This window comes from Gadus morhua, chromosome 1 (assembly GCF_902167405.1).
Source record: "Gadus morhua chromosome 1, gadMor3.0, whole genome shotgun sequence".
NCBI classification, from domain to species: Eukaryota; Metazoa; Chordata; class Actinopteri; order Gadiformes; family Gadidae; genus Gadus; species Gadus morhua.
In genome coordinates, this window is record NC_044048.1 from 22,944,431 (window position 1) to 22,970,462 (window position 26,032).

At 44.7% G+C, this 26,032-nt stretch overlaps 2 protein-coding genes across 4 annotated transcripts in view; one reads left to right on the forward strand and one right to left on the reverse strand.

Annotated features, from left to right (window-relative positions):
• Positions 1-9,845, reverse strand: part of LOC115549205 (myelin transcription factor 1-like) — a 37,778-nt gene extending 27,933 nt beyond the window's left edge. The window contains 12 exon segments of the mRNA XM_030364267.1: positions 14-162; positions 744-863; positions 1,173-1,263; positions 1,920-2,039; positions 3,279-4,116; positions 4,118-4,653; positions 5,042-5,283; positions 5,614-5,682; positions 5,791-5,833; positions 6,020-6,074; positions 6,248-6,336; positions 9,742-9,845. Of these exon segments, the coding sequence (XP_030220127.1) occupies positions 14-162; positions 744-863; positions 1,173-1,263; positions 1,920-2,039; positions 3,279-4,116; positions 4,118-4,653; positions 5,042-5,283; positions 5,614-5,682; positions 5,791-5,833; positions 6,020-6,074; positions 6,248-6,336; positions 9,742-9,766 (2,377 nt within the window). The 5' untranslated portion in view covers positions 9,767-9,845.
• A 6,870-nt stretch (positions 9,846-16,715) lies between these two features.
• On the forward strand, positions 16,716-25,881 carry LOC115547855 (protein-serine O-palmitoleoyltransferase porcupine). Of its 3 annotated transcripts, none has more exons than XM_030362340.1 (13): positions 16,716-16,978; positions 17,506-17,694; positions 18,221-18,413; positions 19,000-19,043; positions 19,575-19,756; positions 20,100-20,230; positions 20,631-20,756; positions 21,094-21,194; positions 22,410-22,486; positions 23,610-23,673; positions 23,817-23,902; positions 24,011-24,118; positions 25,072-25,881. In XM_030362340.1, the coding sequence occupies exons 2-13, from the start codon at positions 17,553-17,555 to the stop codon at positions 25,171-25,173; spliced, it is 1,356 nt and encodes a 451-aa protein (XP_030218200.1). In that variant the 5' UTR covers positions 16,716-16,978; positions 17,506-17,552; the 3' UTR covers positions 25,174-25,881. The 3 variants fall into 3 exon arrangements, with proteins under 3 accessions (XP_030218200.1, XP_030218209.1, XP_030218218.1); XM_030362349.1 differs by lacking the exon at positions 16,716-16,978 and adding an exon at positions 17,030-17,176; XM_030362358.1 differs by lacking the exon at positions 16,716-16,978 and adding an exon at positions 17,222-17,323.
• The last annotated feature ends 151 nt before the right edge of the window (positions 25,882-26,032 follow it).

Genomic DNA, 26,032 nt, shown 5'->3' on the forward strand with positions numbered 1-26,032 from the left:
GGGCTCCCGAACACCTGCACGTCGAAGCTGGCGTAGTCGAAGGACACCTTGGAGTACTTCTCCAGCTCCTTGGCCAGGTTGGCGCGGGGCGTGGCCGGCACCATGTTGGGTCGGTAGCTGCCGTACTGGGGGATCTCCAGCTGCTTCACGAAACACATGGGCCTGGAAGGAGCAACGGGGGAAGGGGTGAGTGACGGCCGGCTGAAAGGTACTGGGCTCGATACCCGAATGGAAGACCTACAACGTTGCACTGGTGTGATGCCGTGCTCTTCCAATGGAGCTGAAGGAGACGCCCTACTGTATGTGGTACCTTTCTATTCGGTATCTATCTTTCTATTAAATTTTGATCAACTTATCACTGGTGAGTCTCAAAGGGCTTCACAGACCCACATTAAACAACCCTAAACCCCATTTACATTGCGATTGTTTTCTTTTACTTATCTATTTTATTTAATTATTTTATTGTATGACAATGTTTCTACTTGAAGCACTTTGAGATTGCCTCGTGTATGAAAAGTGCAACATAAATAAAGTTGCCTTGCCTTACCTAAACCCCATCGCCCCCAAGGTACAACTGCCCTTCGGCCTCTTCAGACTCTCAATGAACAAAGTGTCCCTTATCTAACCCAACACCCAGGCCTAGGATCAGCCCTGACCGACCAGCTGTATCCACCCCAGCGTCCCGCCGGTGTAAGCTTTCAGAGGTAAGGAGAACATGATCCGCTCGCTGCAGCGCTCCTCACCTGAGCACGCGGTCCGAGTTGGCGGTGGTGGAGGCTTCGCTGGGTGAGGCCTGGCTCAGGACCGGCTTCTCGTGGGTCTTGTTTAGCTTGGAGGCCGCCGCGATCGGACAGCCCGACAGACTGAGAGAGAGAGAGGGGGGGGAGGGAGAGAGAGAGGGGGTGAGAGAGAGAGAGAGAGAGAGAGAGAGAGAGAGAGAGAGAGAGAGAGAGAGAGAGAGAGAGAGAGAGAGAGAGAGAGAGAGAGACAAACGTTTACAATGTGTCTGTGAATTTATTAACTTGTGTGTTTCAACAATAGGCACAACACCATGTCAAGTATAACTAGCTTTAATGTATGTATTGCATGTGTGTTTGTGTGTGCGTGATTTTGTGTGCGTGTGTTTGTATGTGAGTGTGTGTGCGCGTGCTGCACCCTGCTGTGCGACTCACCTGCGATGTGTGTTGCGGTTGCTGTTCACGTGACCCTGGCCCGTGCATCCTGGAGTCGGACACTTGAGCACGTTCTCGTGCATGGCCAGGACTATAGGAGAGGTGGAAAATAGCAACACAGCTGATAAGACAGAGGGTCCATTTCCATGAAACCACATATTTTATTATTATTATTTACTTTATCTTGTCTTGCTGTTCATATGTCACGGTTTGTGGCTGTTGAGGAATGAAGCCTTAGAATTTTACTCTTGTGTACTTATGTACAATACGATGTAATAAAAGCAATCCTGATTCTAATTCTGATTCTGATTCTGAGTTTGAACACCATCGCACCAGAGGCACTGGTTCTGCCCCATGAGGACAGGACCCTACTGGGATGGGAGCTACTTTATAAGATGGAGCTATTGGATTAAAACCAGGTTTCTCCAAAGGTTTGAAGCGTCTTGTGTAAATAATCTTGTACACACAGACGTAACAGACTGCCAAATGATTGGAGGCCAAAAGTGAAATACTCATAATCAGTTAATGTGATGCAATGCGCCACTGGGATAGAAGTGAGGATACTAGTGAGGATACTAGTGAGGATACTAGTGAGGATACTAGTGAGGATAGTGAGGATAGAAGCGAGGATACGGAGGATAGTAGTGAGGATAGAAGCGAGGATAGGGAGGATAGTATTGAGGATACTAGTGAGGATACTAGTGAGGATACTAGTGAGGATAGAAGCGGGGACAGTGAGTCACTCACTCTCGGGGGGGATGCGGTCCTTGTGGGGGCAGCCGGACAGGCTCCGGTGGTGGGGGTACAGGCCGGTGACGTGGCCCGTCCCGTCGCACCCTGGGGTGGGGCACTTGACCTCCTTCTTGTCTGCATGGTTAGGAGAGAGGAGAGGGGAGACACGTTCATGGTCAGTCAAACGGAACAGCTTCCAAGCACTAAAGTTAGCATCATTAGAGTATTATAGGGGTAGAGGTGATAGTATTGTAGTAGTATTACAGTATTATAGTAGTAGTGGTATTAGTATAATTGTAGTAATACAGCATTATAGGGGTAGACGGTAGTATTGTATTAGTATTACAGTATTATAGCAATTGTTTTGTCATAGTATTAAAGTAGTAGTGGTAGTAGTATTGCAGTAGTATTCTAGTATTATAGCAGTAGTATTCTAGTAGTAGCATTATAGTAGGATCATAGTAATAAAGCAGTAATAATATAGCATTCTAGTAGCAGTATTATAGCATTATAGTAGTAGCATTGTAGTAGTTTTGTAGTAGTAGTATAGTATTAAAGCAGAAGTATTGTAGTAGGATTAAAGTATTATAGTACTAGTATTATAGTAGTATTGAAGTAGCGTTGTATTCATATTGTATTGTTTTAAAGAACAGAAATATAGTAGTAGAACTGTAGTATTAGAGCAGTAGTATTGTAGTGATATTACAGCGTTAGAGCAGTAGTATAGTAGTGAGATTACAGCGTTAGAGCAGTAGTATAGTAGTGAGATTACAGCATTAGAGCAGTAGTATAGTAGTGATATTAGAGCAGTAGTATTGTAGTGATATAACATCGTTAGAGCAGTAGTATTGTAGTGATATTACAGCGTTAGATCAGCAGTACTGTAGTGATATTACAGCGTTAGATCAGTAGTATTGTAGTGATATTACAGCATTAGAGCAGTAGTATAGCAGTAGTATAGCAGTAGTATAGCAGTAGTATAGCAGTAGTATTGTAGTGATATTATAGTAGTGATATTACAGTGTTAGAGCAGTAGTATAGTAGTAGTAGAGCAGTAGTATAGCAGTAGTATTGTAGTGATATTACAGCATTAGAGCAGTAGTATAGTAGTGATATTACAGTGTTAGAGCAGTAGTATAGTAGTAGTAGAGCAGTAGTATAGCAGTAGTATAGCGGTAGTATAGCAGTAGGATAGCAGTAGTATAGCAGTAGGATAGCAGTAGTATAGCAGTAGTATAGTAGTAGTAGAGCAGTAGTATAGCAGTAGTATAGCAGTAGTATAGTAGTAGCAGTAGTATAGCAGTAGTATAGCAGTAGTATAGTAGTAGTGAGCAGTAGTATAGCAGTAGTATAGCAGTAGTATAGTAGTAGTACCCTTGCTGGTGGCCCCTGCGCGGCGAGCGGCCCCCAGCTGGTCGGAGGCGTTGCTGGAGGTCCTCTGGGAGGGGCTGTGGTACGGCTGGTAGTCCGGGGAGCTGCCGCCCTCCTGGGGCGCCCGCACCTCCCCGGCCTTCATGGCGATGGCCTGCTCCAGGAGCCCCAGGTTCCCCCGCGTCATGTCCCAGTTCTCCGAGTCGTCCGTCACCCCCGAGCCGTCCGACACGTGGTCCTCCTCTTCCTCCTCCTCTTCCTCCTCCTCGTCCTCCTCGTCCTCCTCCGCTCCCGCCTCCGCCTCGATCTCCTCCTCGTCATCGTCGGCGTCGGAGCGGACCTCTATGAGCACGGTGTGGGGGAGGCTTTGTGTGAGTGTCGCTCCTCCTCCTCTTCCTCCTCCTCCTCTTCCTCCCTCCTCCTCTTCCTCCTCCTCTTCCTGTTCTACCACGTTGCGGGCGTCCTTGTGCTGCATCAGTTCCTCCTCTCTCTCCTCTTCCTCCTCCTCCTCCTCCTCCTCCTCCTCGTCTTGCTCCTCCTCTTCCTCTTCCTCCTCGCCTGCTACCTGCTCCTCTTCCTCCTGTGTCGAGGGGCTGAGCACCCTTTCCTCCCTGAGTACCTCCTCCTCCTCCTCCTCTTCCTCCTCCTCTTCCTCCTCCTCCTCCTCCTCCTCCTCCTCCTCCTCTGCAGCGGTGATTCCCTGAGTTGGTGGACTCAACGGTCGTGGAGCTTCGGCCTCTTCAATTGTCTCCTTCTCCTCCACCACCTCCACCACTACCTCTTTCTCCCTCTCCTCTTCCACCTCCTCCTCCTCTTCCTCCTCCTCCTCCTCCTCCTCCTCCCTCCTTCCTCTCCTGCACCTCCTCCTTCTCCTCTGGTTCGGGGGCCGGAGGCTGTTTGTAGTTACCACTGGAGTACTGGTGGTCCGAGTTCTCCTGGCTCACAAAGTGCCTCTCCACCTCCTCCATGCCTTCGCTCGCCGCCTCCTTCGTCTCCTCCTCCTCCTCCTCTTCCTCTTTCGTATGCTCCCCCGTGCTCATCTGAACCAGTGGCCCGACGTGAGGGGGGTTGTCTTCCGTTTCCTGTTTGTCCTCCTCCTCCTCCTCCTCCACTGCCTGCTCCTGCCACTCTTCCTCCTGCTCCTCCTGCGGCTCTGGGACGGCCTGGAGCTCTGGGACGGCCTGGAGCTCTGGGACGGCCTGGAGCTCTGGGACGGACTCCTCCCGCGCCTGGGCCACCTCCTCCTGGGCGATGTCTTTAGCGGGGACCTCCTCCTGGGCGGCGGCGGCGGGGGCTGACTCCGTGAGGAGGTCCTCGCTCTGGTGCTCCTCTCCAGGGGAGGAGGTGCACTCAGACATCAACGGCGTTTTGCTGTCCTCTGGAAGGGCGAGGAAACAGTAAGAGGAGAACGGCCACAGAGTATGGAAGACGAGTACGGACACTAAATCGTCAATAAAGTCAATAAAAACACCACTAAGAATGATACCAGGAAAGTAACAGTTCGAACCTCAAACGTCTTTGTAATACTTTTTTGAACATTTATCGAGCTAATCTTGTTTATATCGCCCTTAATCGAAGTTAGAGTCTGCGAGGGCCTGCATGACATGAAACCCCTCTAACCGTTAACCCCGCCAGAGGAAGGCAACAGACAACCACCGAACCTGAACAAGGAGCTCGGAAGAGGGATCGCTCCATCCAGGTGCTGCCCATATTTGGAGAGACACATTCTGAAAGGCTTTGTCAACATCGGAGGTGACTTCGCTCACCTTTCATCGACTCTTCGATCGAGCGTTTCATTTTGTTCGACTTCTTGTCCTTCTGCTCCTCTTCCTCCTCCTCCAACACCTCCTCCTTCTCCTCGGGCTCGCTGCCGGCGTCGCTCTCCGCGTTGAAGCCCTCGTCCATGACCAGCTTCAGCGGCTGGCTCCTCTTCTTGGGGCTGGCCTGGTTCTCTTCTGCCTCCGCCTCCTCCATCTTCCTCTTCTTCACGATTGGACATCCCAGTACGCTGGAAAAAAGGGGGCGGGGATAAGTGTGACTCACTCGGGGGCTGGAATTTTTTCTAAATTCTTGAATAATCACAGAAGAGTATTTTAGAAAGGTTGGATAATAATCCAACATATTCTGATATTCCATAATGTTACATTTAAGGATTCTTTTTTTATAATTTTTGTATTTTCTAGGATAATGATAAACAACCCTCAAAGGTAAACTTATAGATATATATGCATGCATACATACATATTACCAGCTTGGCCGATGCTATAATATGGTTGAGGAATACCACAGAAATGTAAGGAGGATAATATGATGAAATGTGTTAGGAACGTAGTCCTACCTTCTGTGCCGCGAGTACCTGCCGCTGACGTGCCCCTTGCCGTTGCATCCTGGCGTTGGACAGCTGTTACTGAGGACAGACAGTCCCAGAGGAGCATTCAGTCAGTCTCTGAGCCCACTAGTCATCAAACACACAACTCCATGTCTACTAAAAGAAGCTCATTTCATAATCGCTCACCTTAATTCCTGGCGTATTTCCTGCCCTACGACTTCAAGTGGTACTGATGGGAAGAGGGAGGTTATAGACATGGTTACGAATAAATACGCAAAGTATACACATATATGTGTATACAGTCCATGTGTGTGTGTGTGTGTGTGTGTGTGTGTGTGTGTGTGTGTGTGTGTGTGTGTGTGTGTGTGTGTGTGTGTGTGTGTGTGTGTGTGTGTGTGTGTGTGTGTGTACTAACCTCTGACCCCTTTGGACCGGGTCCTTGTTCTTGTTTCTGTGACGTCTTGGCTCATCTGAGGATGAGGGGAGATTATAAAGCGATTTTCTACGTGTTTCCAATCTATTTTTACATATTTAATCACTGCAGAAAAAATCGGACAGCAAGAGGGGCTCGCAGTCAGAGAGGCACACAGACACACAGACAGGCACACAGACACACAGACAGACACACAGACGGTTGTAATACCTTTATTCTTAGGCTCCGTTTCTCCCACTTGCTGATTGTCTCTCCCCTGCTCCACCGCTGGCTCAGCAGTTGACCCCTGAACTCATTCTCTGAAGACCAGGAAACAAAATGGTCGATTAACACTCACATAGACACACACTGCCAACTGAAACCTAAAAACAGTTAGCCTGAGTGAAACACGATGAGAATGGTTTAGCAGTGTTCATATCCCTCATCTATCCACGCTGTTCTTGGCTCTTCTCTCTCTCTGTTGGGTCTTCAACTGCAAAGTAAACCCAAGTGTTCTGTGTTTTGGCCCGTAGGAATCAGAGAGGCCATCTGCAAGCCTGCGAGCCTACCGCTGCATGTCATTATTTATCTTGAAACAAAACTGAAACCAAATCTTTATAAGTATCACATTTTGTGGATGTCACACTTGAAATATTAGCCTAAACGATAGCATAAATGCTTAAAAAGTGTATGTTATTATAACCCTAATATCCACACAAAACAGCATAGCATAGATACTTTGGAATATCGCATAAACTACATTAATAAATATTAGAACATATCAGTGGAATAGGGTTTTGTATTATTATTCTGAATACTTTTACTAAGTATGTTAATTTGTGCTACACACATTAGGATTTCAAATAAGTAAATACAAATACACTTTTTCATAACTTAACTTTTCTGTGCAGTTTATTTAGCCTAAGATAATGGGGTTGAGGTGAGCAGGCCCCGTTAATATTTGTCAATTGTAACCGGCCCTCTGGTTGGCTACTCTGAACTGCATTTACGGAGAAAAAAAACCGGAGGCTGAGAGGATGAGGGGTGGGTGGTCTTTAAACGTATGGCCTCGACCATCGCTCCCGGTATGTAATCAAAGATTACTATTCTCTACACACGTTCGCACAAAACGCAGTACAATCGGCCTCGGCAGCGTTTCCAGAATATTACATAAACGGCAGGCCTGTGTGTAGAACTTGAAGATCCACATCAATCAAAGCCCCGTTACACATTGTTGTAAAGACGGTGTATCTACACACACCATCCCGTTACAAAACAATAAAGATATAAAAGTGAGACGATATACCCTATCTATGTTGATTTTGTCCATGGGGCAAATTGGAGGAAAGTCGTGATCTGTTCCCATTTCCAAAAGCCATCCTAAATGCATGATAGGCTCCGGCCTAGGTTACTATAAATAAACAGGACGAGAGGCCTTTCATTTTTCACCCAGCCATAAAACAGTGATTCGACCAATCAGTAGATTGAGGACGAGCTCGTAGTAGAGTTGGGATTATTTCTACACAACAACGACCGAGAAAGTCGAACAATCTTTATCCCATCGCCCTACAGTCACGTCAGAATATAAAACATTCGACCCAAGTTTGTTTTGGGGGTTTTCAATCTGACAGTTAATATCATCACCGTAACCCCCGAGCGATCATTGTAGCCTACATTGAAAAAACAACAACCCCAAAAAAGACTACAACTGCGTCGTTCGACAGAAACACAACCATGGCACACAGTTTAAAGAGGCCTTGCATTAAGACCATTATGGAATACGGTGATCTCTAATGTTCTATTCCGAGCAAGTTTTTTTTCAAGTAACACAGGCCTGATCTGATCGTCCTACCTCAACTTGGGCTCAACGTTGTAAAGGCTCCACGGTGTTCCCTTCAACCTCCGGTCCGCACCATCCTTATCACAATAACCCACACTGTGCGTAAAGACCGATCGCTTCACACACGGCGCACGGATTCCAAAAGTTGACACCTATGAGCTATTCTATTCCCCATGTAACGGATTTCCTATTAATCGGCACCGGCTTGCATTTGCCTTTGTCAGAGGGAAATATTCTCACAGACGATTGTACACCCCTCCCCCAACACTGTGACATCACCAGCGCAAACCACCATGACAACATACTGGGGGCCATAAGTCTTTGTGCGTAATTTTAAAACCACCGTGTTGACTGTCACTTTTTTTGCCTTTCATGGGCTCGATGCTTAGTTTGGGGACTTTGGAGCCGGCGGCGGCGGGGGTCTTCAGCACCCCGGAGAGTTACAATGCCGCTGTTCTGGTGGTTTCAGCACCATGGACAGTAGCTCCGGTCCAACTAAGGGAGCAAAGATCCAAGGGTTCGGACGTGGTGGTGGGCGGGGATTATTATTATAGGTACCGCCTACTTTGCGTTGCAAAGTAGGGATTGCTTTGCAACGGACAAAGGTAACCAACCAACGTGCGTTCGGCTCAATGATTGGTTGGCAACGGAGGAAGGTACCGCCCCCTGTACGTTCGGACAGTTGGATCATAGCGACTACTACTATGCCCTTCCGGAACAAAAGCGACTGAAAATTGGGATAAAAGCAACGAAAGCGTACAGATTGTATGCATGACTTTACTTCTCTTTGTCACAGAAGGCATAGGAAAGCATCGAGCTCAATAAAGTTGTCAAAATGTGAGCCCTATTTCCAATAGGCCTACAGGATACACACAAAACCTTTGGCTTTGTTCGAGGCTAAACCATTAGTAAACCACACGCCCCCTGATCTTATAGTCTAGTCTAACCTTAGGACAGATTGGTGTCGACATACATGGCCTGATACGCTAAAAATGCGGCTGACATAAATAATTCAAGCCAATATTCATATCGACACTAACACAGACTTTAGCATATCCAAAACACCACCACAAACTTTACCAATTTATTCTAATGCAATCATGTGATCACACCGTCTCAAATCGCAGGACATAAAGTTGGGACGGCTGAGTGCCTCTCTTGTCTGCCCGGTAACCGGCTCAGGGGCAGCTGGGAATCTGTCCCTGCGCCCAGATGGACGGGATCCGCCGAGGAGGAGGACTGTATAAATATTACATAGGCTGAGGGAAGGAGGCACTCAGGACCGGAGCCAAACAGATGGAGTCATTTGACAGAAATCGCACCCTACCCCCCCTCCTACCCCCCACCAACCACCCTACCCTCCTCTGCTCACCAAAACTTTATAACAGCTTAACGCCGGGGTATGACGTCTGGCGCTAAGAGCCACTAATCCCCGACGACACAAAAACTTTCCTTTGTCCAAAAACAAACTGTCTGAGCCGGCAGCGACACCAGGACATGCTGCCTGTGCCTGGATTGAACCCGTGCCTACATCAAATCCTTCTACGGTTTAAATACACTTCTTATTTACAACGGTACACGGGTCAGAGAGTGGCTGTATAACAGGTTTACACTTAATGATCAGCCTTTGTTGTTGTTGTTGTTGTTGTAGTATCCAATTGAATATAGGCCTTCATGATATCTCCGGAAGAAAACTACATTGCAATAGATTAGAATATACTTTTCTTCAGGACAATAGGCTACCTTCTGATAACCGTCCGCGAAAGTAGTATATCTTTTTAAAAACAAGACCATGTAGTCAGTTCAGCAACCCCTTGACGTCAAACCAAAACACACTAGGCTATAACTGACAATAATACGGATTTGGAAGCAAGAAAACACTTACCTAAAAAACTTTTACACAACTTCATGTTGGCGGTTGTCGGTGTCTGTTCCAGGACACCGCTTCTGAATAATAACAACCGCAAGAAACTTTAGAAACTAACTTAGAGAAGAGTTTAGCGGGGGAGGGGGGTAGTGGGTGACAGCTGTTGAGATGGACCAATCAGATTCTGCTTCTTTTGTTGCTGTTCACCGCGCCAGCCAATGGGAGCGGCGCGCTGCCGGCTCGGCCAGACAATGCCCATTGAAACGCACCACAAAGGGGACGCAGTCTCCCCCAGCGTGTCAGACGTAAAAGTACCAACTTTTCCCCCAAGCAAATCTTGGGACTACTCCTAGATAACTAAACCCTATGGCAGTGACCCTTGCACCTATACCCCCCCCCCCCCCCCCATACACACACACACACACACACACACACACACACACACACACACACACCACACACACACACACACACACACACACACACACACACACACACACACACACACACACACACACACACACTCACACATGCAAACACACAGATACAAACACACACACACTATTGCATATAGTAAATAATTTATTATGTATTTACAATTACACTGTTTAGACGGTTGCCACTAGTATGTACTTTTAATAAATCCATATAAACTAAGGCTATAGCCTAGATAACTTTTGTGTTTGTTTTCAATACTTTTTCTCAGGCATTCTAACACAGCCACTGCTTTGATTGTTGGATAAAAAGTTGTCCATATCTGCCTGCTGTCCTGAGTTCCATTGTTGTGTGGTGTCTGTGGGCGCACGCACGCACACACACATCCACACACACAACACACACAACACCCATACACACACACACCACACACACACACACACACACACACACACACACACACACACACACACACACACACACACACACCACACCCTCTCCTCTAAGTGGAGCTTACTAACTTTGGGAGCAGAGCATATGTCCAGCCGACGTACACGGAGAGTTGGTTCTCACCCTAGTGGACGGGGCTGGATGCTCTGGTCGCTCCCTGATGACAGATGGCAGTGCAGATAATGATTCCCCCCCCGCCCCCTCTCCCCATACACACACACACACACACACACAAACATACACACACACATACACAACCCCGGCCCCCCCCGTGCCCCGAGGGGCCCCTGATCAGGGGCCAGGGCATCTGCGAGGCCCCAGTGTGTGCTACGTGACGGCAGGCAGGGCCGCTGAATTCAGAGGAGCAGATCTGGAGGAGGTCATGCCAGAATATGTCCTTCTGCTGAAGCAGATGTACTCAACTTCTAATTTTAGTCAGTAATAAAGTCTTTTTTTTTTTATAGTTATTGGCGTGCCAGAATATGTATTTTTGAAATGGATGTACGCACAGCGTTTTTATTTTGTTTTAAATTAAAAAAAAAACTTAAATGGGGGGAAAACACAGGACTTTTGCAGCATTTTGTGCTTATTGCGCGTTTGGAACATTAAATAGAGATAGTCAATACGTTTTTGAATACTTATTGACAATCAGAATACATCTATTTATGTACCATTTCTATATAAATAACTTTGTGGCAACTTTAAAAAAACTTTTCACTGAAACAGTGACTACTGTGCGCTCACGTCACGCTCAAGTCTTTGAATACTTAAGCAGCCCAGAAAGTACCAGATGGTGTGGACACTACTTTAACAACCTGCACAGACAATCTCATTCATCCTGCTGGTCCCTTTATACAGGCTTGAGAAAATCAACCAGAAACGAAATGTTTTGTGCTAATAAGTGTGTAACACGTTTATCGCTGTATGTTTTGTATGCAACTTGTTCCCTTTTGTTTAAAGATTAAGGTTAGGGTTAGGGTTAGGGTATATTTTTTAAGCATAGAAAAAATATGAATATACAATTGTGAGTGTCTAAAGAGTTTAAATTAAACCCATCCAATGACGATTCAACCCTTAATAATTATCTCTGGAGCAAAAAAAAAAAGAAAAAAGTGAGTGCAGTGAAAAAGACACACAATGCAGATTTAACCTTTATCGCAATGTGGCAACTTTCCTTGCAGTATGCTAATGGCATGAAGCTATGAAAGGTAAAGTTATTCAGTCCAGTCCAGCCACCACTCAGCGATGAGTTCTCTGAGTGGGGGAGGAATGAAGAGCGGTTCATATTTAATTGACATCTCTGCACCCGACGCAGAGTGTGAATTAACGCCCTTCTCCATCATTAGAGGTGAACCTACTGCACCCTCTCTGTCTGACGCCACGCACTGGTGATCACCCTGTGTCGCTACACACACACCCACACATGGACACAGATACACACACGCACACACGTAGACACACGCACACACACGCACACAGACACACACACACACACACAAACACACACACACACACACACATGGACACAGATACACACACACAGATACAGACAGAGAGACAGACAAACATACAGACACAGACACACAGACACACAGACGCAGACACACACACACACACACACACACACACACACACACACACAACACACACACACACACAACACCACACACACACACAGGCACAGAAACACACGCACGCACGCACGCACACACACACACACACACACACACACACACACACACACACACACACACACACACACACACACACACCACACACCCACACCACACACACACACTTACTCTCTCACCCTCACACACTCTCACACACGTGCACATACCCCAACACCCACCCGGTTATTCACTGCTTGCAGCAGGCCCGAGTTGGCATCTGTATGCAAATGAGGCGGGCGGTATGCAGAGCAAGCCCCTCCCCCTAGTTCATTAGAGGAACATCGGGGGAAATTACCGGCAGCTGTCAGCCATCTGAGGCTGAAACAAGCAACGTCAGCACTTCATACAAAAGATAAAACGCAGGAATCAATTAGGTTAATGCTTGTTAAATCCTACTTTCAAAAGTAAAATATAAAACATGAACAGACTTCACAACCTACCCCAACTCCCCCAATTTTTTCTTTAATGTTTTGATTTAGTTTTTTCATGTTTTACTCATTTATTAATTATATTTAGCCTATAATTCATATCATTATTATTAATTGAAAGGATAAACAATAATATGTGAGCAGAACCATGACACTTTTTGGATTATATTCTGCTCTCTACTGGAGATTATGTTTACGTGGCGGCACACACTACGTCAACATTGGTGTTAAAAAGTTGTCAGCTAACAACACAGAAGACGAGCAAGAAAAAGAGAAGTCTTTATGGCTTTATATTTGTTTATCATATCGTGAACAAGACCAAACAACAACGTAACAGAAAATACCAACAGCAACACAAAAACAGCAACAACAACATCAAAATCAAAATCAACCAAAACATATTTCACACTGTAGACCGACATTTATCTTTTCACCTTATAATGTAAACTTTCTGCTGTATATTCAAGTAGCAAATTTTGCACGCCTTAAAATCAATACTGTTAACACTGCAATGAATATCTTATACATCCTGTCTATTAGCAGCCATCTACTATTATCAACTATCAGTTTACGTCCGGTGAGAATTGATTCGATCACTGGATGAATTGATTGATATCCGGAAAGGTTGGAATACAGTGACCCTGACCTCCACTCTTGACCTGCCCTGACCTTTGACCCTCCCTCAGTACCCTGCCCCCTCCCCCTCCTCTCCTCCTTCAGTCCCCGGAGCTTAATGCCCCGTGTAGACGTTGTAGCCCCGCCCCTTTAGCCAGCCCCTCCCTTGTCTTAGCAGCAGCAGGTGCAGTGCTAGTGTGACCCCAGAGTCAAACAATGCCTGCAACTTCCTGCGGTATTTGACTGGATTTGAATGCATCACACGTGTGCCCCCTCCAAAGCGAGAGAGAGAGAGAGAGATGAGAGAGAGAGAGAGAGAGAGAGAGAGAGAGAGAGAGATGAGAGAGAGAGGAGAGGAGAGAGCAAGATAACGCAGAGAGAGACAAGGCAATTAAGCGTTGTCAAAGCAACAGCGTTGATTGGTTATCAGATTGCATGTGAACCACCTGCTGTCTGTATCGTAACCTTCAAAAGGAGTAGGATTCTTAGGCCGACAAGTGAATGGTTAGCTTTATGGCAATGTAATGAAAGCAGTACAACTCAAACTCCACAACTTAAAAACAACTTTTTTGAAACATCTTAAATGTTCCAGAACAGCAGTGACATTTAAGATCAGCACTGTTTTAAATCTCTTATCATATAGCACACCCAGATTTTTAACCCTCGGATTTATCATTTATTCAGTACTTTCATGACGTCCTGCCTATTTGAAAGTGATTGGTCTTGTGTGCACACCTCTTGTAAATATATTTAGGACCTGCATGTTGTGCTCTTTCATTCATTATTGCTGTGATTTATATTACAAAAATAACTTTGTAACCTTGTTTCAAAAAGTGTTCTATTAATAAAAACTAATAGCGTTATAGATAATAATGTAATAAGTTATTATAGCTTACTTTATAGTAGAATAATTCATCACTGTGAAAGTGATGAATTATTCTACTTTTGGTCTTTTATAAATTTTGGTACGCTTGTTTTAAGCCTTTAAAACTGCTCCTGTAGTGTAAGGCACAGCTATTTTTTTAATCAAAAGCAAACTTCACTGTAGGTGAATTCGTATTTACATTCATATTAATAATTTACTAACTCTAGCTCAAGAGTTTGAGCTGTGTTTGAATAGTGCAGCTCACCAGATTGAGAGACTTAGGCCTCATTAGTCATTGTGGCTCCCAATCCCCAAAATCGGCCCCATTTTATTTGATAGTGTGCGGGCTGCCAAACTAGACTCTGAATTCATGAATCAAAGCAACGCAATATTTATGTTAATTTTTCATGGTCAAATCAAAATCACCAATTGTATCTGTGTACGGAGAATCCAGACAAGAAAAACAGAAATAAAGAATCTTTGCAAGAAGATTAAGATAGGACAACAGCCCCTCAAAATGTCCACATTTCAACCCGTTATACTCACATTCAAATGAGAGGAATAATAGCCTTATCTAGAGCCCATGGTCTTGCTAACAACGATGGCAGGGGGAAGATTAGGCACTGCGTGGGTGTGTGTGTGTGTGTGTGTGTGTGTGTATGTGGTGTGCGTGCGTGTGTGTGTGTGTGTGTGTCTGTGTGCGTGGGGAAGGCTAGAGACAGACAGATGTAATCAGAGGGTCTCTGGGATCCTGTGCCACAGCCATCCGGGGGGACAAACAAATGTGTGAAAGGATACAAACTCCGGGCCCTGGCGATACCCTTCCCCAACCTCTTAGTGAACCAATAAAAACCTTCTGCTGAGCCCACTGAGTTTCTATCACCTTACCCGGCGACACAATTACCCCACGACTCGCGGCTCACTCGCTGGGGGCCTGAAAGGGCCCCGAAGCCGCCACAATAGGGGTCTCTAATTAGCAGATCGCAGGCTATTGCTCCTCTGGCATATGCTCTCGGAGTGAGAGGGAGAGAGAGAGAGTGACAGAGCGGGTGGCAGACAGAGGGAGAGAGAGATAGTGAGGGAGGGGGGTGAGAGAGAGGGGGAGGGTGAACGAGAGAGAGGGTGAACGAGAGAGAGGGTGTGAGAGAGGAGAGAGAAAGAGGGGGGAGGGGGAGGGGGGGGGGGTTGTAAGAGAAAGAGGAAGAAATATAGAATTAGAGAGAGAGGAGGAAGAAAGGGGGAGAGGAAAGGGGGAGAGAGGCAGGAAGAGAGAGAGATGGAGATAGTAATGAGAAAGCCTTGAGGAGGAGGATTGCCCTGGGCTTAGTGACAGAAGGGATGAAGAGCCGATACCTGAGAGTAATAAACAAGAACAAAGGAGGAGCAAGGAGTGAGGAGGAGGAGGGTGGGTGGGGGGGGGGGGGCTCCTGCCAATACTGATCAACACTTAGTGACGTCCACATGTTCAGATGATCTGGTTGGCTTTATGGTAGCCTCTGAGACGACCACAAAGCAAACAAAGGGAGAAAAACATTTCTAATATATATAAATATATATTGCTGTCCGTGTCACTCATAAAAGGAGGAAACCCTGGATGTAAAATTCATCGTACATAATAATAATTAAAAATAATAATAATAATAATAATTGATAATTTTTCACTTCATATCCATCTTTCAAATGATCATGATTTGATTCTGATTTGTTATCTGGCCTTAAACCCACTGGTAATGCGCTCTGTCCCAAGAGCCGTCTATATCCAATGCAAAAAATATCTCTTTACATAGATTTCCCTGACATCTCATTTGTTACACTCGTGTCTTCTTTTGTTAAATTCAAAGCCCAGTTAACAACTTTTTGTTATAAACCTGTTGCAATTATTGAATTAAACCACTAGGTGGCAGTAAGAGACTATTTAAAAAAAAAGAAATTCTATAAAAGAAAAAGCCTGCACAGGGTTTATGTTAGTTTTTTCGATTATTAGAGCAGGAAGTTTGCTTTAGGTACAGTAGAGACACGAGTTATCATACCACTATATCATTAATCTAATAAAACCGTATTTGTCAAGACAGATGTCCTTTGCTCTGTTATAGAACTGACAGTATTTGACTCGAACTTTAACCATCTCGTGTCAAAAGCCTGCATGGTTTTCTTAATCAAATGTATGCCTTAAAAACTTGTTATTCAAATGTATGTAAAGCTTGTATTCGGTCAAATACATATACTACTTTCGTACGATTTGTAATACATTGTATTTTGAATTAAGATGTTATCATATAGACATAACCGATTTTGCAATAATGATTGTAGGCCTATTTGTTTATATATTAAAGAGCAGAATAGGCTATTAGGTGAATATATCACACAGAGCAGAATGTGTATAAGTTCTGCTGAGTATTTCCCTTATCTAATTTAGTAGGCCCCAACACGAAGCAAAGGTTAGTTCTAAAAATAATAATAGATTATAACAGCTGTGAAAAATGAGCAACATCCCGTTTAAATTTGGGAGTTTATTACTGCGGGGGAGCAACTTGATGGTTGTTAACTACCTCTGCAGCAGTCGACGGAGATGAAGGGTGTTCAAAATAAAGAAATAACCGAATTCGGCAGAAGATCACTATATTGAGATGCACCTAGAGGCACCTGGAGTTTGGGGCCCCGGCCGGGGGAGCGGCTGTACCCACCTAGCGTTCCTGCACCATAGCGAGGGGGGCTGGGGGAGGCTTTGGACGACCAACGCAAGCTACTTTGCAACTGCTTTCGAACAGCGCTTGCTTTCTTCCCGTGTCGTAAGTTTGCTGACCGAAAAGTGTTATTAAAATAGGCTTTTGCATGTCGTCGTGGAGCTGGACACGACCAGTGTCCAGTCAGGTCGTGCGTGTGAGACTTCTACACACTTTGATGAATGAAAGCTAACCAGGTTAGCTTGTGTTAGTTTGACTAAAGGCAACGCTGGCGTACCAACTTAACCCCCCTGTGGTCTGTTGGTGAGTTAGTTAGTGGTATGGGTTGCTCGTTAGCTGGATTTAAAAGTTAACCCCATGAAAACGGGTTCAAATTAGCTAGCCCTAGCGTGCTACATCACACAATAACAGCAGGGCTGGTTGTGTTGTGTTGCGTTTAGTTCAGTTCAGGTGTGTGTTGGTCCACGTTACACAGTACTTTGTGTGTGTGTGTGCTTTATGCTAGCTTTAGTTTGATTAAGTTTAACGTTCGCTCTATCTTGTCCCTAGTTAGTGCATAACTTTCGCTTTGAGACTCGGAACTTTATTTTGCGGTAGGTGGGTGATTGTTAAATCCGTGCCTCCCCTGACAGGGCTCGAGGACCCTGGGTGCTGACAGCGGCGGTTCAGCGGGGACACCATGGAGGAGGAAGCCCCAGGTCGGCTGGAGCTGTGGCTCCATCTCGCAGAGAACTGCGTCCTCACCACCCTGCAGCAGGGCCTGGACCAGGTGTGGCAGCTGCTTCTCCTCTGTCTGCTCTGCAGGATCTGCTTCAGGACTCGTGAGTGGACGCTGGTGCCCTGTTGAGATCCACTGTTGCGATAAGTTATCCTTGAGTCAATCTTACTCGTACTCTAGCTACATCAGACAGAAGGCAACATCGACCGGGAACTACGCAGGGAAGCCTGGGAATATTGGCCTTTGATAGAGTAGGCTACATAGCTCACTAGCACGATGCAGGCCTAGGCTGATAAAAATAAAGTGAACTTTAATTTCTCCTCCTTTTGATACACTGAGTTATAACATGGATGTACTCCAATGAATCTAATGACCCTTCAATAAACTTAAAATGTTGTCTGAGCACTTATTACTAGGCATCCCTTCTTAATATACGTGGTACACTAGAGATATAAAACAGACTTTATATCCAAAATCTGTGACTTCCATTAATGTCATATTGATTCAATGTCAGCACAGTATCATTGCAAGCATTTTTCTTTTTTGACTCAAAATTATGTTTGACATTTATTAAATTGCAATATAAAATTTTCTTTGTTTCCTTTATCTCTGTTCCTCCGCCACCCCAGGACTTCCATCCCTAGTGAAGCACGTCGTCTCCATGGCGACGGGCTCCTACGGCCTCTACCTGTTCTTCGAGGTGCACATGCTGTGGGTGCTGTTGCTGGGGGCCGTCTGCTACCTGGTCCTGAGGCTCTGCGCCCGCTCCAGCCGCCGGGGCCCCTTCCTCTCCGGGGCCATCCTCGTCTACCTCCTCATGGGGTGAGGAGAGGTGTGTGTGTGTGTGTGTGTGTGTGTGTGTGTGTGTGTGTGTGTGTGTGTGTGTGTGTGTGTGTGTGTGTGTGTGTGTGTGTGTGTGTGTGTGTGTGTGTGTGTGTGTGTGTGTGTGTGTGGTTGAAGGGGGGCCCTATGTTTAATTTATTTTCCTAAATCAAGAAGAGATTTGGAGTTTATTGTCTGTTTGACTTAAAGAGTAATTTATTGTTGATCATAGCAACTATTGAATATGAGTGGAGATGAAGCTGTATAATGGTTCCATTAGTGAACACAAATCTGCAACAATTTAACTCAAGGAAATGGTAAGGCATTGAAAAACATGAATTAACAATGAAACATTATTTAATGAATAGACATTTTTCTAAAGATTTGGGTCGCAACAACAGCATTGGGCTACGGCATTTGAGTGCAAAACATTTCTTATCTTTGATCATCTTAATGTGCTTCATTGAAATGAGAAAGTCAGCTAGATTATTCTGGTAATGGTGTCTGAAGTCCTGCATCACATTAAAGAGGCATAGATCCAGTATTTGTTTGCGTTTGTTTATCCATTTATTTCATTATTTTTCAGGGAATTGCATTTGATTGACCCTGTGACATGGAACAAGATGAGAGGCAAGTGCGAGTCTTTTATTTTATTCCCCCTCAGCATACTCTTCCCTCTTAATCCCAGTAGGAACGTCCAGAAGGAGTCAGTTATGCTGATACTGGGTTTAGAGATAAATACCAAAATACAAACGTACATCGTTTGTCTGCGTATCTATTGACTGACCACTTTTCAACCCGTAGATCCTAGTAATAATAACTCGCATAAGTTATAAAGTGTTTCGACCTCTGGTACATTGGTCTGCAGTGTTGAAGATTTTACAATGGATCCCAAGATTTAACAATGTCTCCCATGATTTAGAAACGGAACCCATGATTTAGAAACGGAACCCAGGATTTAGAAACGGAACCCAGGATTTAGAAACGGAACCCAGGTTTTAGAAACGGAACCCAGGTTTTAGAAACGGAACCCAGGATTTAGAAACGGAACCCAGGTTTTAGAAACGGAACCCAGGTTTTAGAAACGGAACCCATATCTCCCGTGTTTAAAACAGAACCCTTTTATAACAGCCCACCTTCCAACTGTCCTCCCTCCCCCAGGCTCCCAGATGGTGGTGGCCATGAAGGCCATCTCGCTGGCCTTTGACCTGGACCGGGGGGCCGTGGCCACCTTGCCCTCCCTAGCAGAGTTCCTGGGCTACGTCCTCTTTGTGGGCACCGTCGTCTTCGGACCCTGGATCAGTTTCCATGGCTACAAAAACGCCATTGAGAGTCGGAAGATAGTGAGTGTTTTTATTTTCTTTACGATTTTTTTTAAAATTTTTTTTATCGTTTATAAAAAAAAAAAGTAGTGTATGGGAAAAATATTGTGATCGCTTTGGTTAATTAAGTTGCAGTAACTTACCAAACTTTATCAAAATAAGTAAGTATATATATTAAGTTAGTTACCCTGCCTAAGTTAGGTACTTAGGTAAGTAAGCGGATCTCTATTCTTTTGAACCCACCCAATCTGCTCATTATCCCTTTCAAAAGCGAATGAGTGGAATCCACTCAGTCATTGCACGGAAGGAACCAGAAAACCACGGGACTTTAACTTCGATGTAATTATCCCGTCTTACCGTCTAGAGCTGGTCGTGGCTGGGCAGCTGTCTCCTCTGCCTCCTCAAGAGCCAGGCCTGTCTGGTCGTGTCCACCTGCATCGCCCCCTACCTCTTCCCCTTCTTCATCCCCATCGAGGGCAACGACGTCACACGCAAGTGGGTTGAACACTTCAAACACCCTTCTCCCAACTCCGGTGCTCGTGTTGCAACACCCTCGGCAAGGGGTCGTATCCGAACACAGCCATTATTGCTTTATTGAGTCGGGGCTTGTAGGGACTGCCAGTATTAGATTGTGTTGTTCATTGGCTCTGTGTTACACTGTGTTAGTCTGTGTTAGTCTTTTTGGCTCTTTTAGAGGGGAGGATGTTGGGTGTTAACCTGATTTCTTTGGCTCTACTCAAATGTGTTAGTGTCTGCTCCTGCAAGATAAGGATGTTTTCTTTGATATTTTAAGAGTTATTCATTGACCAGATGATGTATCTAGGATATGTTCGTGCCATAGTTCCCAGTCATGGACCAGATGATCTAAAGCAGAGGTGTTTTTTCCTCTGGGCAGGTGGCTCCACAGCTACGAGAGTGCGGTGTCCTTCCACTTCAGTAACTACTTCGTGGGCCACCTCAGTGAGAGCCTCGCCATGCTGTCTGGAGCCGGCTTCTCTGAAGACAAGGACCACCTCAAGTGGTGAGGAGCGCCCAGGGCCTGTTGGAGGAGGTGTTGGGGTTGGTAGGGTTCCTTAAAGGGGAAGCAATGGAGGAGTTTTCAGCTGCTGGAAGAGTTTCACAGTGCTTCAGTGATCATGGGGTAAATTGTTCAATTTAATGCATCCGAATCCGAAACTGGGCGAAAGTCTTTCAAATGATTTTAAGGGATAGTGAGATTAAGGTAAACATTTTACGGTTTCCCTTAAAGCTTGCATGTGTTTCTGGTAAAACCATGGATTTATGTTCAATTTGAATATTCTTGGTTACTAGTGCTGTAAGGGTACCTCCCTCATCCATGACCTGTCTGCGTGTGTCAGGGACATGGCGGTGGTGAAGCCCCTCAACGTCGAGTTTCCCCGGTCCATGGTTGTCGTGGTGACGTCCTGGAACATCCCCATGTCACGCTGGCTCAACACCTGTAAGACACACACACACTCGCGCTGTCACACACACATGGGCATGCGCGCACGCGTGCACGCACGCTCGCACGCGCACATGCACACACACACACACGGCTTTGATCGTGCATTCAATATGGTTGCTTTATGAGAAATTGTGGTTCACAAAACAAACCTCTGATTATCTAAATCTAACGGCAGACACACTCAAATCTGGGTGAACGTAGTGTTTTATATAGCTGGAGGCGGGAATCTATAAGCGTGCAATTGGTGAACTCAAACTCGGCCAGCACTGGCAAACCGCAAAAAGAAATCGTCTGTAAAGGTTTCAAATCCACACCTGGCCAGACTGACCATTGTAAAAGTACATATTACGTTTTGAAATCTTAATCCACTCGCGGAAAGACTCTTCTTCTGAAGAATATCTCTGTTACAAAGTGTCTGGGGTCTGGTCCAGGCTCAGTGACGTCTCCCCCTAAAAGTTATTCTAGAACATAGTAGGGCTGCTGGGTCCAGATTATGATTATACTTGATAAATGCTATGCAAAAAAAACAACAAAAACCGCAATTAAGTCTGGAATAGCATTAGCCTGATTCTACCAGACTCTCGTACTTCACTTCATTTCATTTCATGTGTACAGAGAGTCTGGACCTAATCAATTGACAAACGTTAACTCACTTGAAGGCGGGTGTCTGTTGAAGTTTGAAATGATTGGATCTGCCCAGTGCCACTCTGGATCTGCCATAACCAATCGCTAACGTTTGGTTGTGACGTATGTCATGCGCCGGGAATCACGCGCAGGTTGTACACAAACCAAACACCTTGCGCGTCTGCACGAAAATGTCCGTCAACGACAGCTGCAGGTTTTGTTTGTCGAATTTAATTTATCAGGGAAAAATTGCACATTGTAAATCAACTACCGACCTACAACAACAACTCAAACTGGCGCACGACTTTATCGTCATTGTTCTCAGACACGCCCTCTGTTCGCTGATTGGGCGCACGCTGTGGCGGTGCCGGAAAACCAAATTACATACAGCAGGTCCAGACCTAGTACTGAAGGGAAATTCAAATTGAGCGGAAGTACTTAGATGGGCGGAGCCAGGCTAGAATAGCATAGTGGTGACCGAGGAATCCATCTCATTCTATGATGATCATAAGCGACGTAAGACGGGCCGGTACAAATGCTTTACACCGAGCGAGATAGCTCACATGGGGGTATTTTCATCCACAGATATATTCAAAAACGCTGTGAAGCTCGGGACTTTCCCCGCCATCCTGGTGACGTACACGGCCAGCGCTCTTCTGCATGTGAGTACCGCCGCCACCACCACCACCTCCTGGTATGAATCAGACTGAGAGGGCAGCTCAGCCGACCTAGAGGCAGGGCGGGGGAACCCAAGGGGGGTATGAATAGGTGTGGGGAGAACCTTCATTGCTGTTATGATACATGTTGTTCTATGGTTAACTGTACTGCATGTATATTGTTGTTGCAACTTTGTGAAGGAAATGGGAAATACGGCACCTTTTTAGTCATTAAGCCGCTGGCAGTGACTTCAGACTAGCGAGGCATTGATTGAGTAACCGTGTGAACTGACTCTAACCCTGGGTGTAGGCGGATCATTTTTAATATGAGTGGTTTGCGGCCGGGGAAATCAATATCGGCTTCTTAATTTCTCGCTTTCATTAATGTCTTGTTCAATATCCGTTTATTATTCGTTCTGTATGTCATATCATTTAGTTCCAATTTAAAACCTGTGCATTTTCTTCCTTTTAAAAACGGCTTTCCATTTACGAAAAAAAAAAGTGTTTTACGTTTGTCTCACTTTTCGAAACACTGAACCGAGAATTTAAACAGAAAAAGTGGGTAGATTTGATTCAATCTTCAAACTCAAGGCGGGAGAGTTGCGATGGTATTTATATATGACAAGAACTTTATTTCATCCCATACATGGGAAATTAACTTGTTACAGCAGCCCATGGAATATAGAAGATGCAATAATAAAATAAAGTGTCCAGCAATACATACATATCTAAAATAATATATAAAATAAAAAAATCTGTGACTACAATGTCATGCCATAAGGGCATAAATGTACACGTAATCACACATGTACAGTGGAAGGTGCACATTATTAAATTCAAGTATTGCAATATTTAGGTGAGGTGATTTTTGACAGCACAATATTTCATAACAGATGTGTTTTATAGATTCTTATGGCAGATAGAATAAAAATACCCTCGGAAACGTTCCTCCTTACATGCTGGGTGTAATAGTCTCTTACTAAAGGAACTGTTTTACGCTGCCACTATCTCATGGAGAGGAAGAGTGAAATTGGACATGATGGATGCCAATTGGTCCAACATCCTCCTCTGCCCCACCACGCTGGATGTTGTGCTGGATGTCCTGATCCCCCTGCCTCTTTCTCCCCAGGGTCTGAGCTTTCACCTGGGGGCCGTGCTGCTGTCCCTGGGCTTCATCACCTACATCGAGCACGGTACGTTCAGAAGGTTCACAACTCGCCTCTAAATTCGGAATCGAAAATTCATCGTCATGAATACGCTGTGTTGTCGATTTATGGTCACTAAATGTAAGCCTGTAAACTGTAAATCATATTTTTTTTTTTTTCACTCTCGCCAGTTCTTCGCAAGAAGCTTGCAGCCGTTTTCAGCGCCTGCATCCTCTCCAGGCCCTGTACTGCTGACTGCAGCCATCGACACAAGAAGGTAACGCCATGTTTACCCACAGTCAGGTCAACAGCTGACATTGGGGTTTGAACACAGAACCTTTGGGCAGGCTAGCAGCCTCATCAAATACCCATGATTCGTTTAAAGGGCTGGGTGATGGTGGTGAACGTGCTGTTCAGTCTGCTGGCCATCTTCCACCTCACGTACCTGGGATCCATGTTCGATGCCGATATGGACGATCAGGCCATAGAACAGGTAAGAAACGCTGCCACCTGGAACAGGGAACTGTCGAGCCTGATCATGTTAGAAAGGAGTTGGGGAACAGGTTTTATTTCCTAAATTCAAAATAAAACCATTCGGCCCAGACCAGATCATTTTGGACAAATGGAATACCTTAGGAGCTTTAGATTATTTATTTTTTATAAAAGATATTAAAAATATATACAGATAGAAATAAGCTAGGCATCAACCAAATAACGCTGACAACGTAATTTAGCCAGGGTCGATATTCAGTTGTTGGAGGCTGTCATCTATATCTTTATGAACAAATAAATATTGATGAGATTGGAATTCCATCACCCTCAATATTTATTATATGAACAAATAAATATTGAGGTTGATGTAAATTCCACTCTCACAAAAAACACTTTTGGCACAAAAGCCTGGATGCTAGGGCTGCATGATTAATCTAAACGCAATCGCGACATCAGCCTTTGCAATTGTATAACTGCAAAAGGCTGCGATTTAATTGAATAAAATATTTAGTTTTTTGTATATTTAGTTTTACTATTGAGAAAACCTAACAAGTTTGCGCTGCAGAAATGCCTTTATTTTGAAAAATATATATTTTCATTATTCATTTAATTTTGTAAAATATTGGTATTTAGAAAACTACTGTACACATTTTTTAAGTTTTTGTATTTTTTTAGGCTGGTTTAAATTTGTATGTTTTGAGTTGAGAAATAAACATTTTAAAATTATCAGCAATCTGTGTACATTTTCCTTGATAACCAAGCAAGTAGACTCATGACACCATTAGTTTATTACATCGCAATCACAATCGCAATTCGCAATATTGTCCACAATAATCGCAAAATGACTCTTTGACCAAATCGTGCCGCACTACTAGGATGCGTTCTTCTAAAACTGGGTATTGTGCTGAGACTGAGAAAACGTGACGTTTATTTGTGTTTGTTTGTCTACTTTAGGGCTACCTCGCTAGCCACACCCTGCGGAGGTGGTCTGAGCTGAACTGGGCGAGCCACTGGGCGGTCTGCGTCTGCTTTCTCTTCTACTGCCTCATCAAGTGAAGGCCCTAGCGACCGGTACACTGATTGACATTCAACTCGGCCAATCACGTCCGACGTGGCACAGGGTTTTCCATGTTGGACTGGAACCGTCTCACTGAAAGGGGAGTTTGTAAAGTAGTTTGTTCAAACCTTATTGGGACCGGGGAGCAAAATGTTAGACTGTGCCAATTACAACTAGAGATAACTGCTCACTAAGGAAAGAAGCTGGCGCTAATGAATCCACAATTATGTGGTAGACTTAAGTATTTGGCACATCTATTTTTATGATGTATACAGTACATATATATATTTCTATACAATTCTGCCAAGTAGGGTATAGTTAGATAATACACTTGTTTCTCTATGAGCCGCCAAACAAACTAAAACCAATTTTTTAAGTGTTACACGTGTATATTTTTGTACTTTTGTTACTGTGCCTTATTGTTACTGAGATGCCAGACGTATCAAACAGCATATTGGAGCATCACTGCCTGTGCACTTTGGCTAACCAGTTACAGCTCCTAGATTTTCGCTATGGGTCCCATTTATGTTTTCGTTGTAAAAACAGAAATGTATTTCAGTTTTAAATCCCTCCCTTTTTTTAATTTTTTGTGAAACGGTACAAAAATAGGAGGATGAGGAGCAAAATATTATGTATTTCTTTTTATATTGCTTGCATGACAAGAAAACGTTTTTTCTTTTTAATAATAAACAACTTTTTCAGATACATACCGTCGTGGACAGACCATCATTCCAGAATGCATGTTTGCATATGTTGTCATGAGGTTTACGGTTTTACAGTTTTTCGCCGTTGTTTGTTGGTGAAGAAAACGATCCAACCGTTCCGGTAGAGCTAGCTCCAGCCACTCAGCTCAACTGT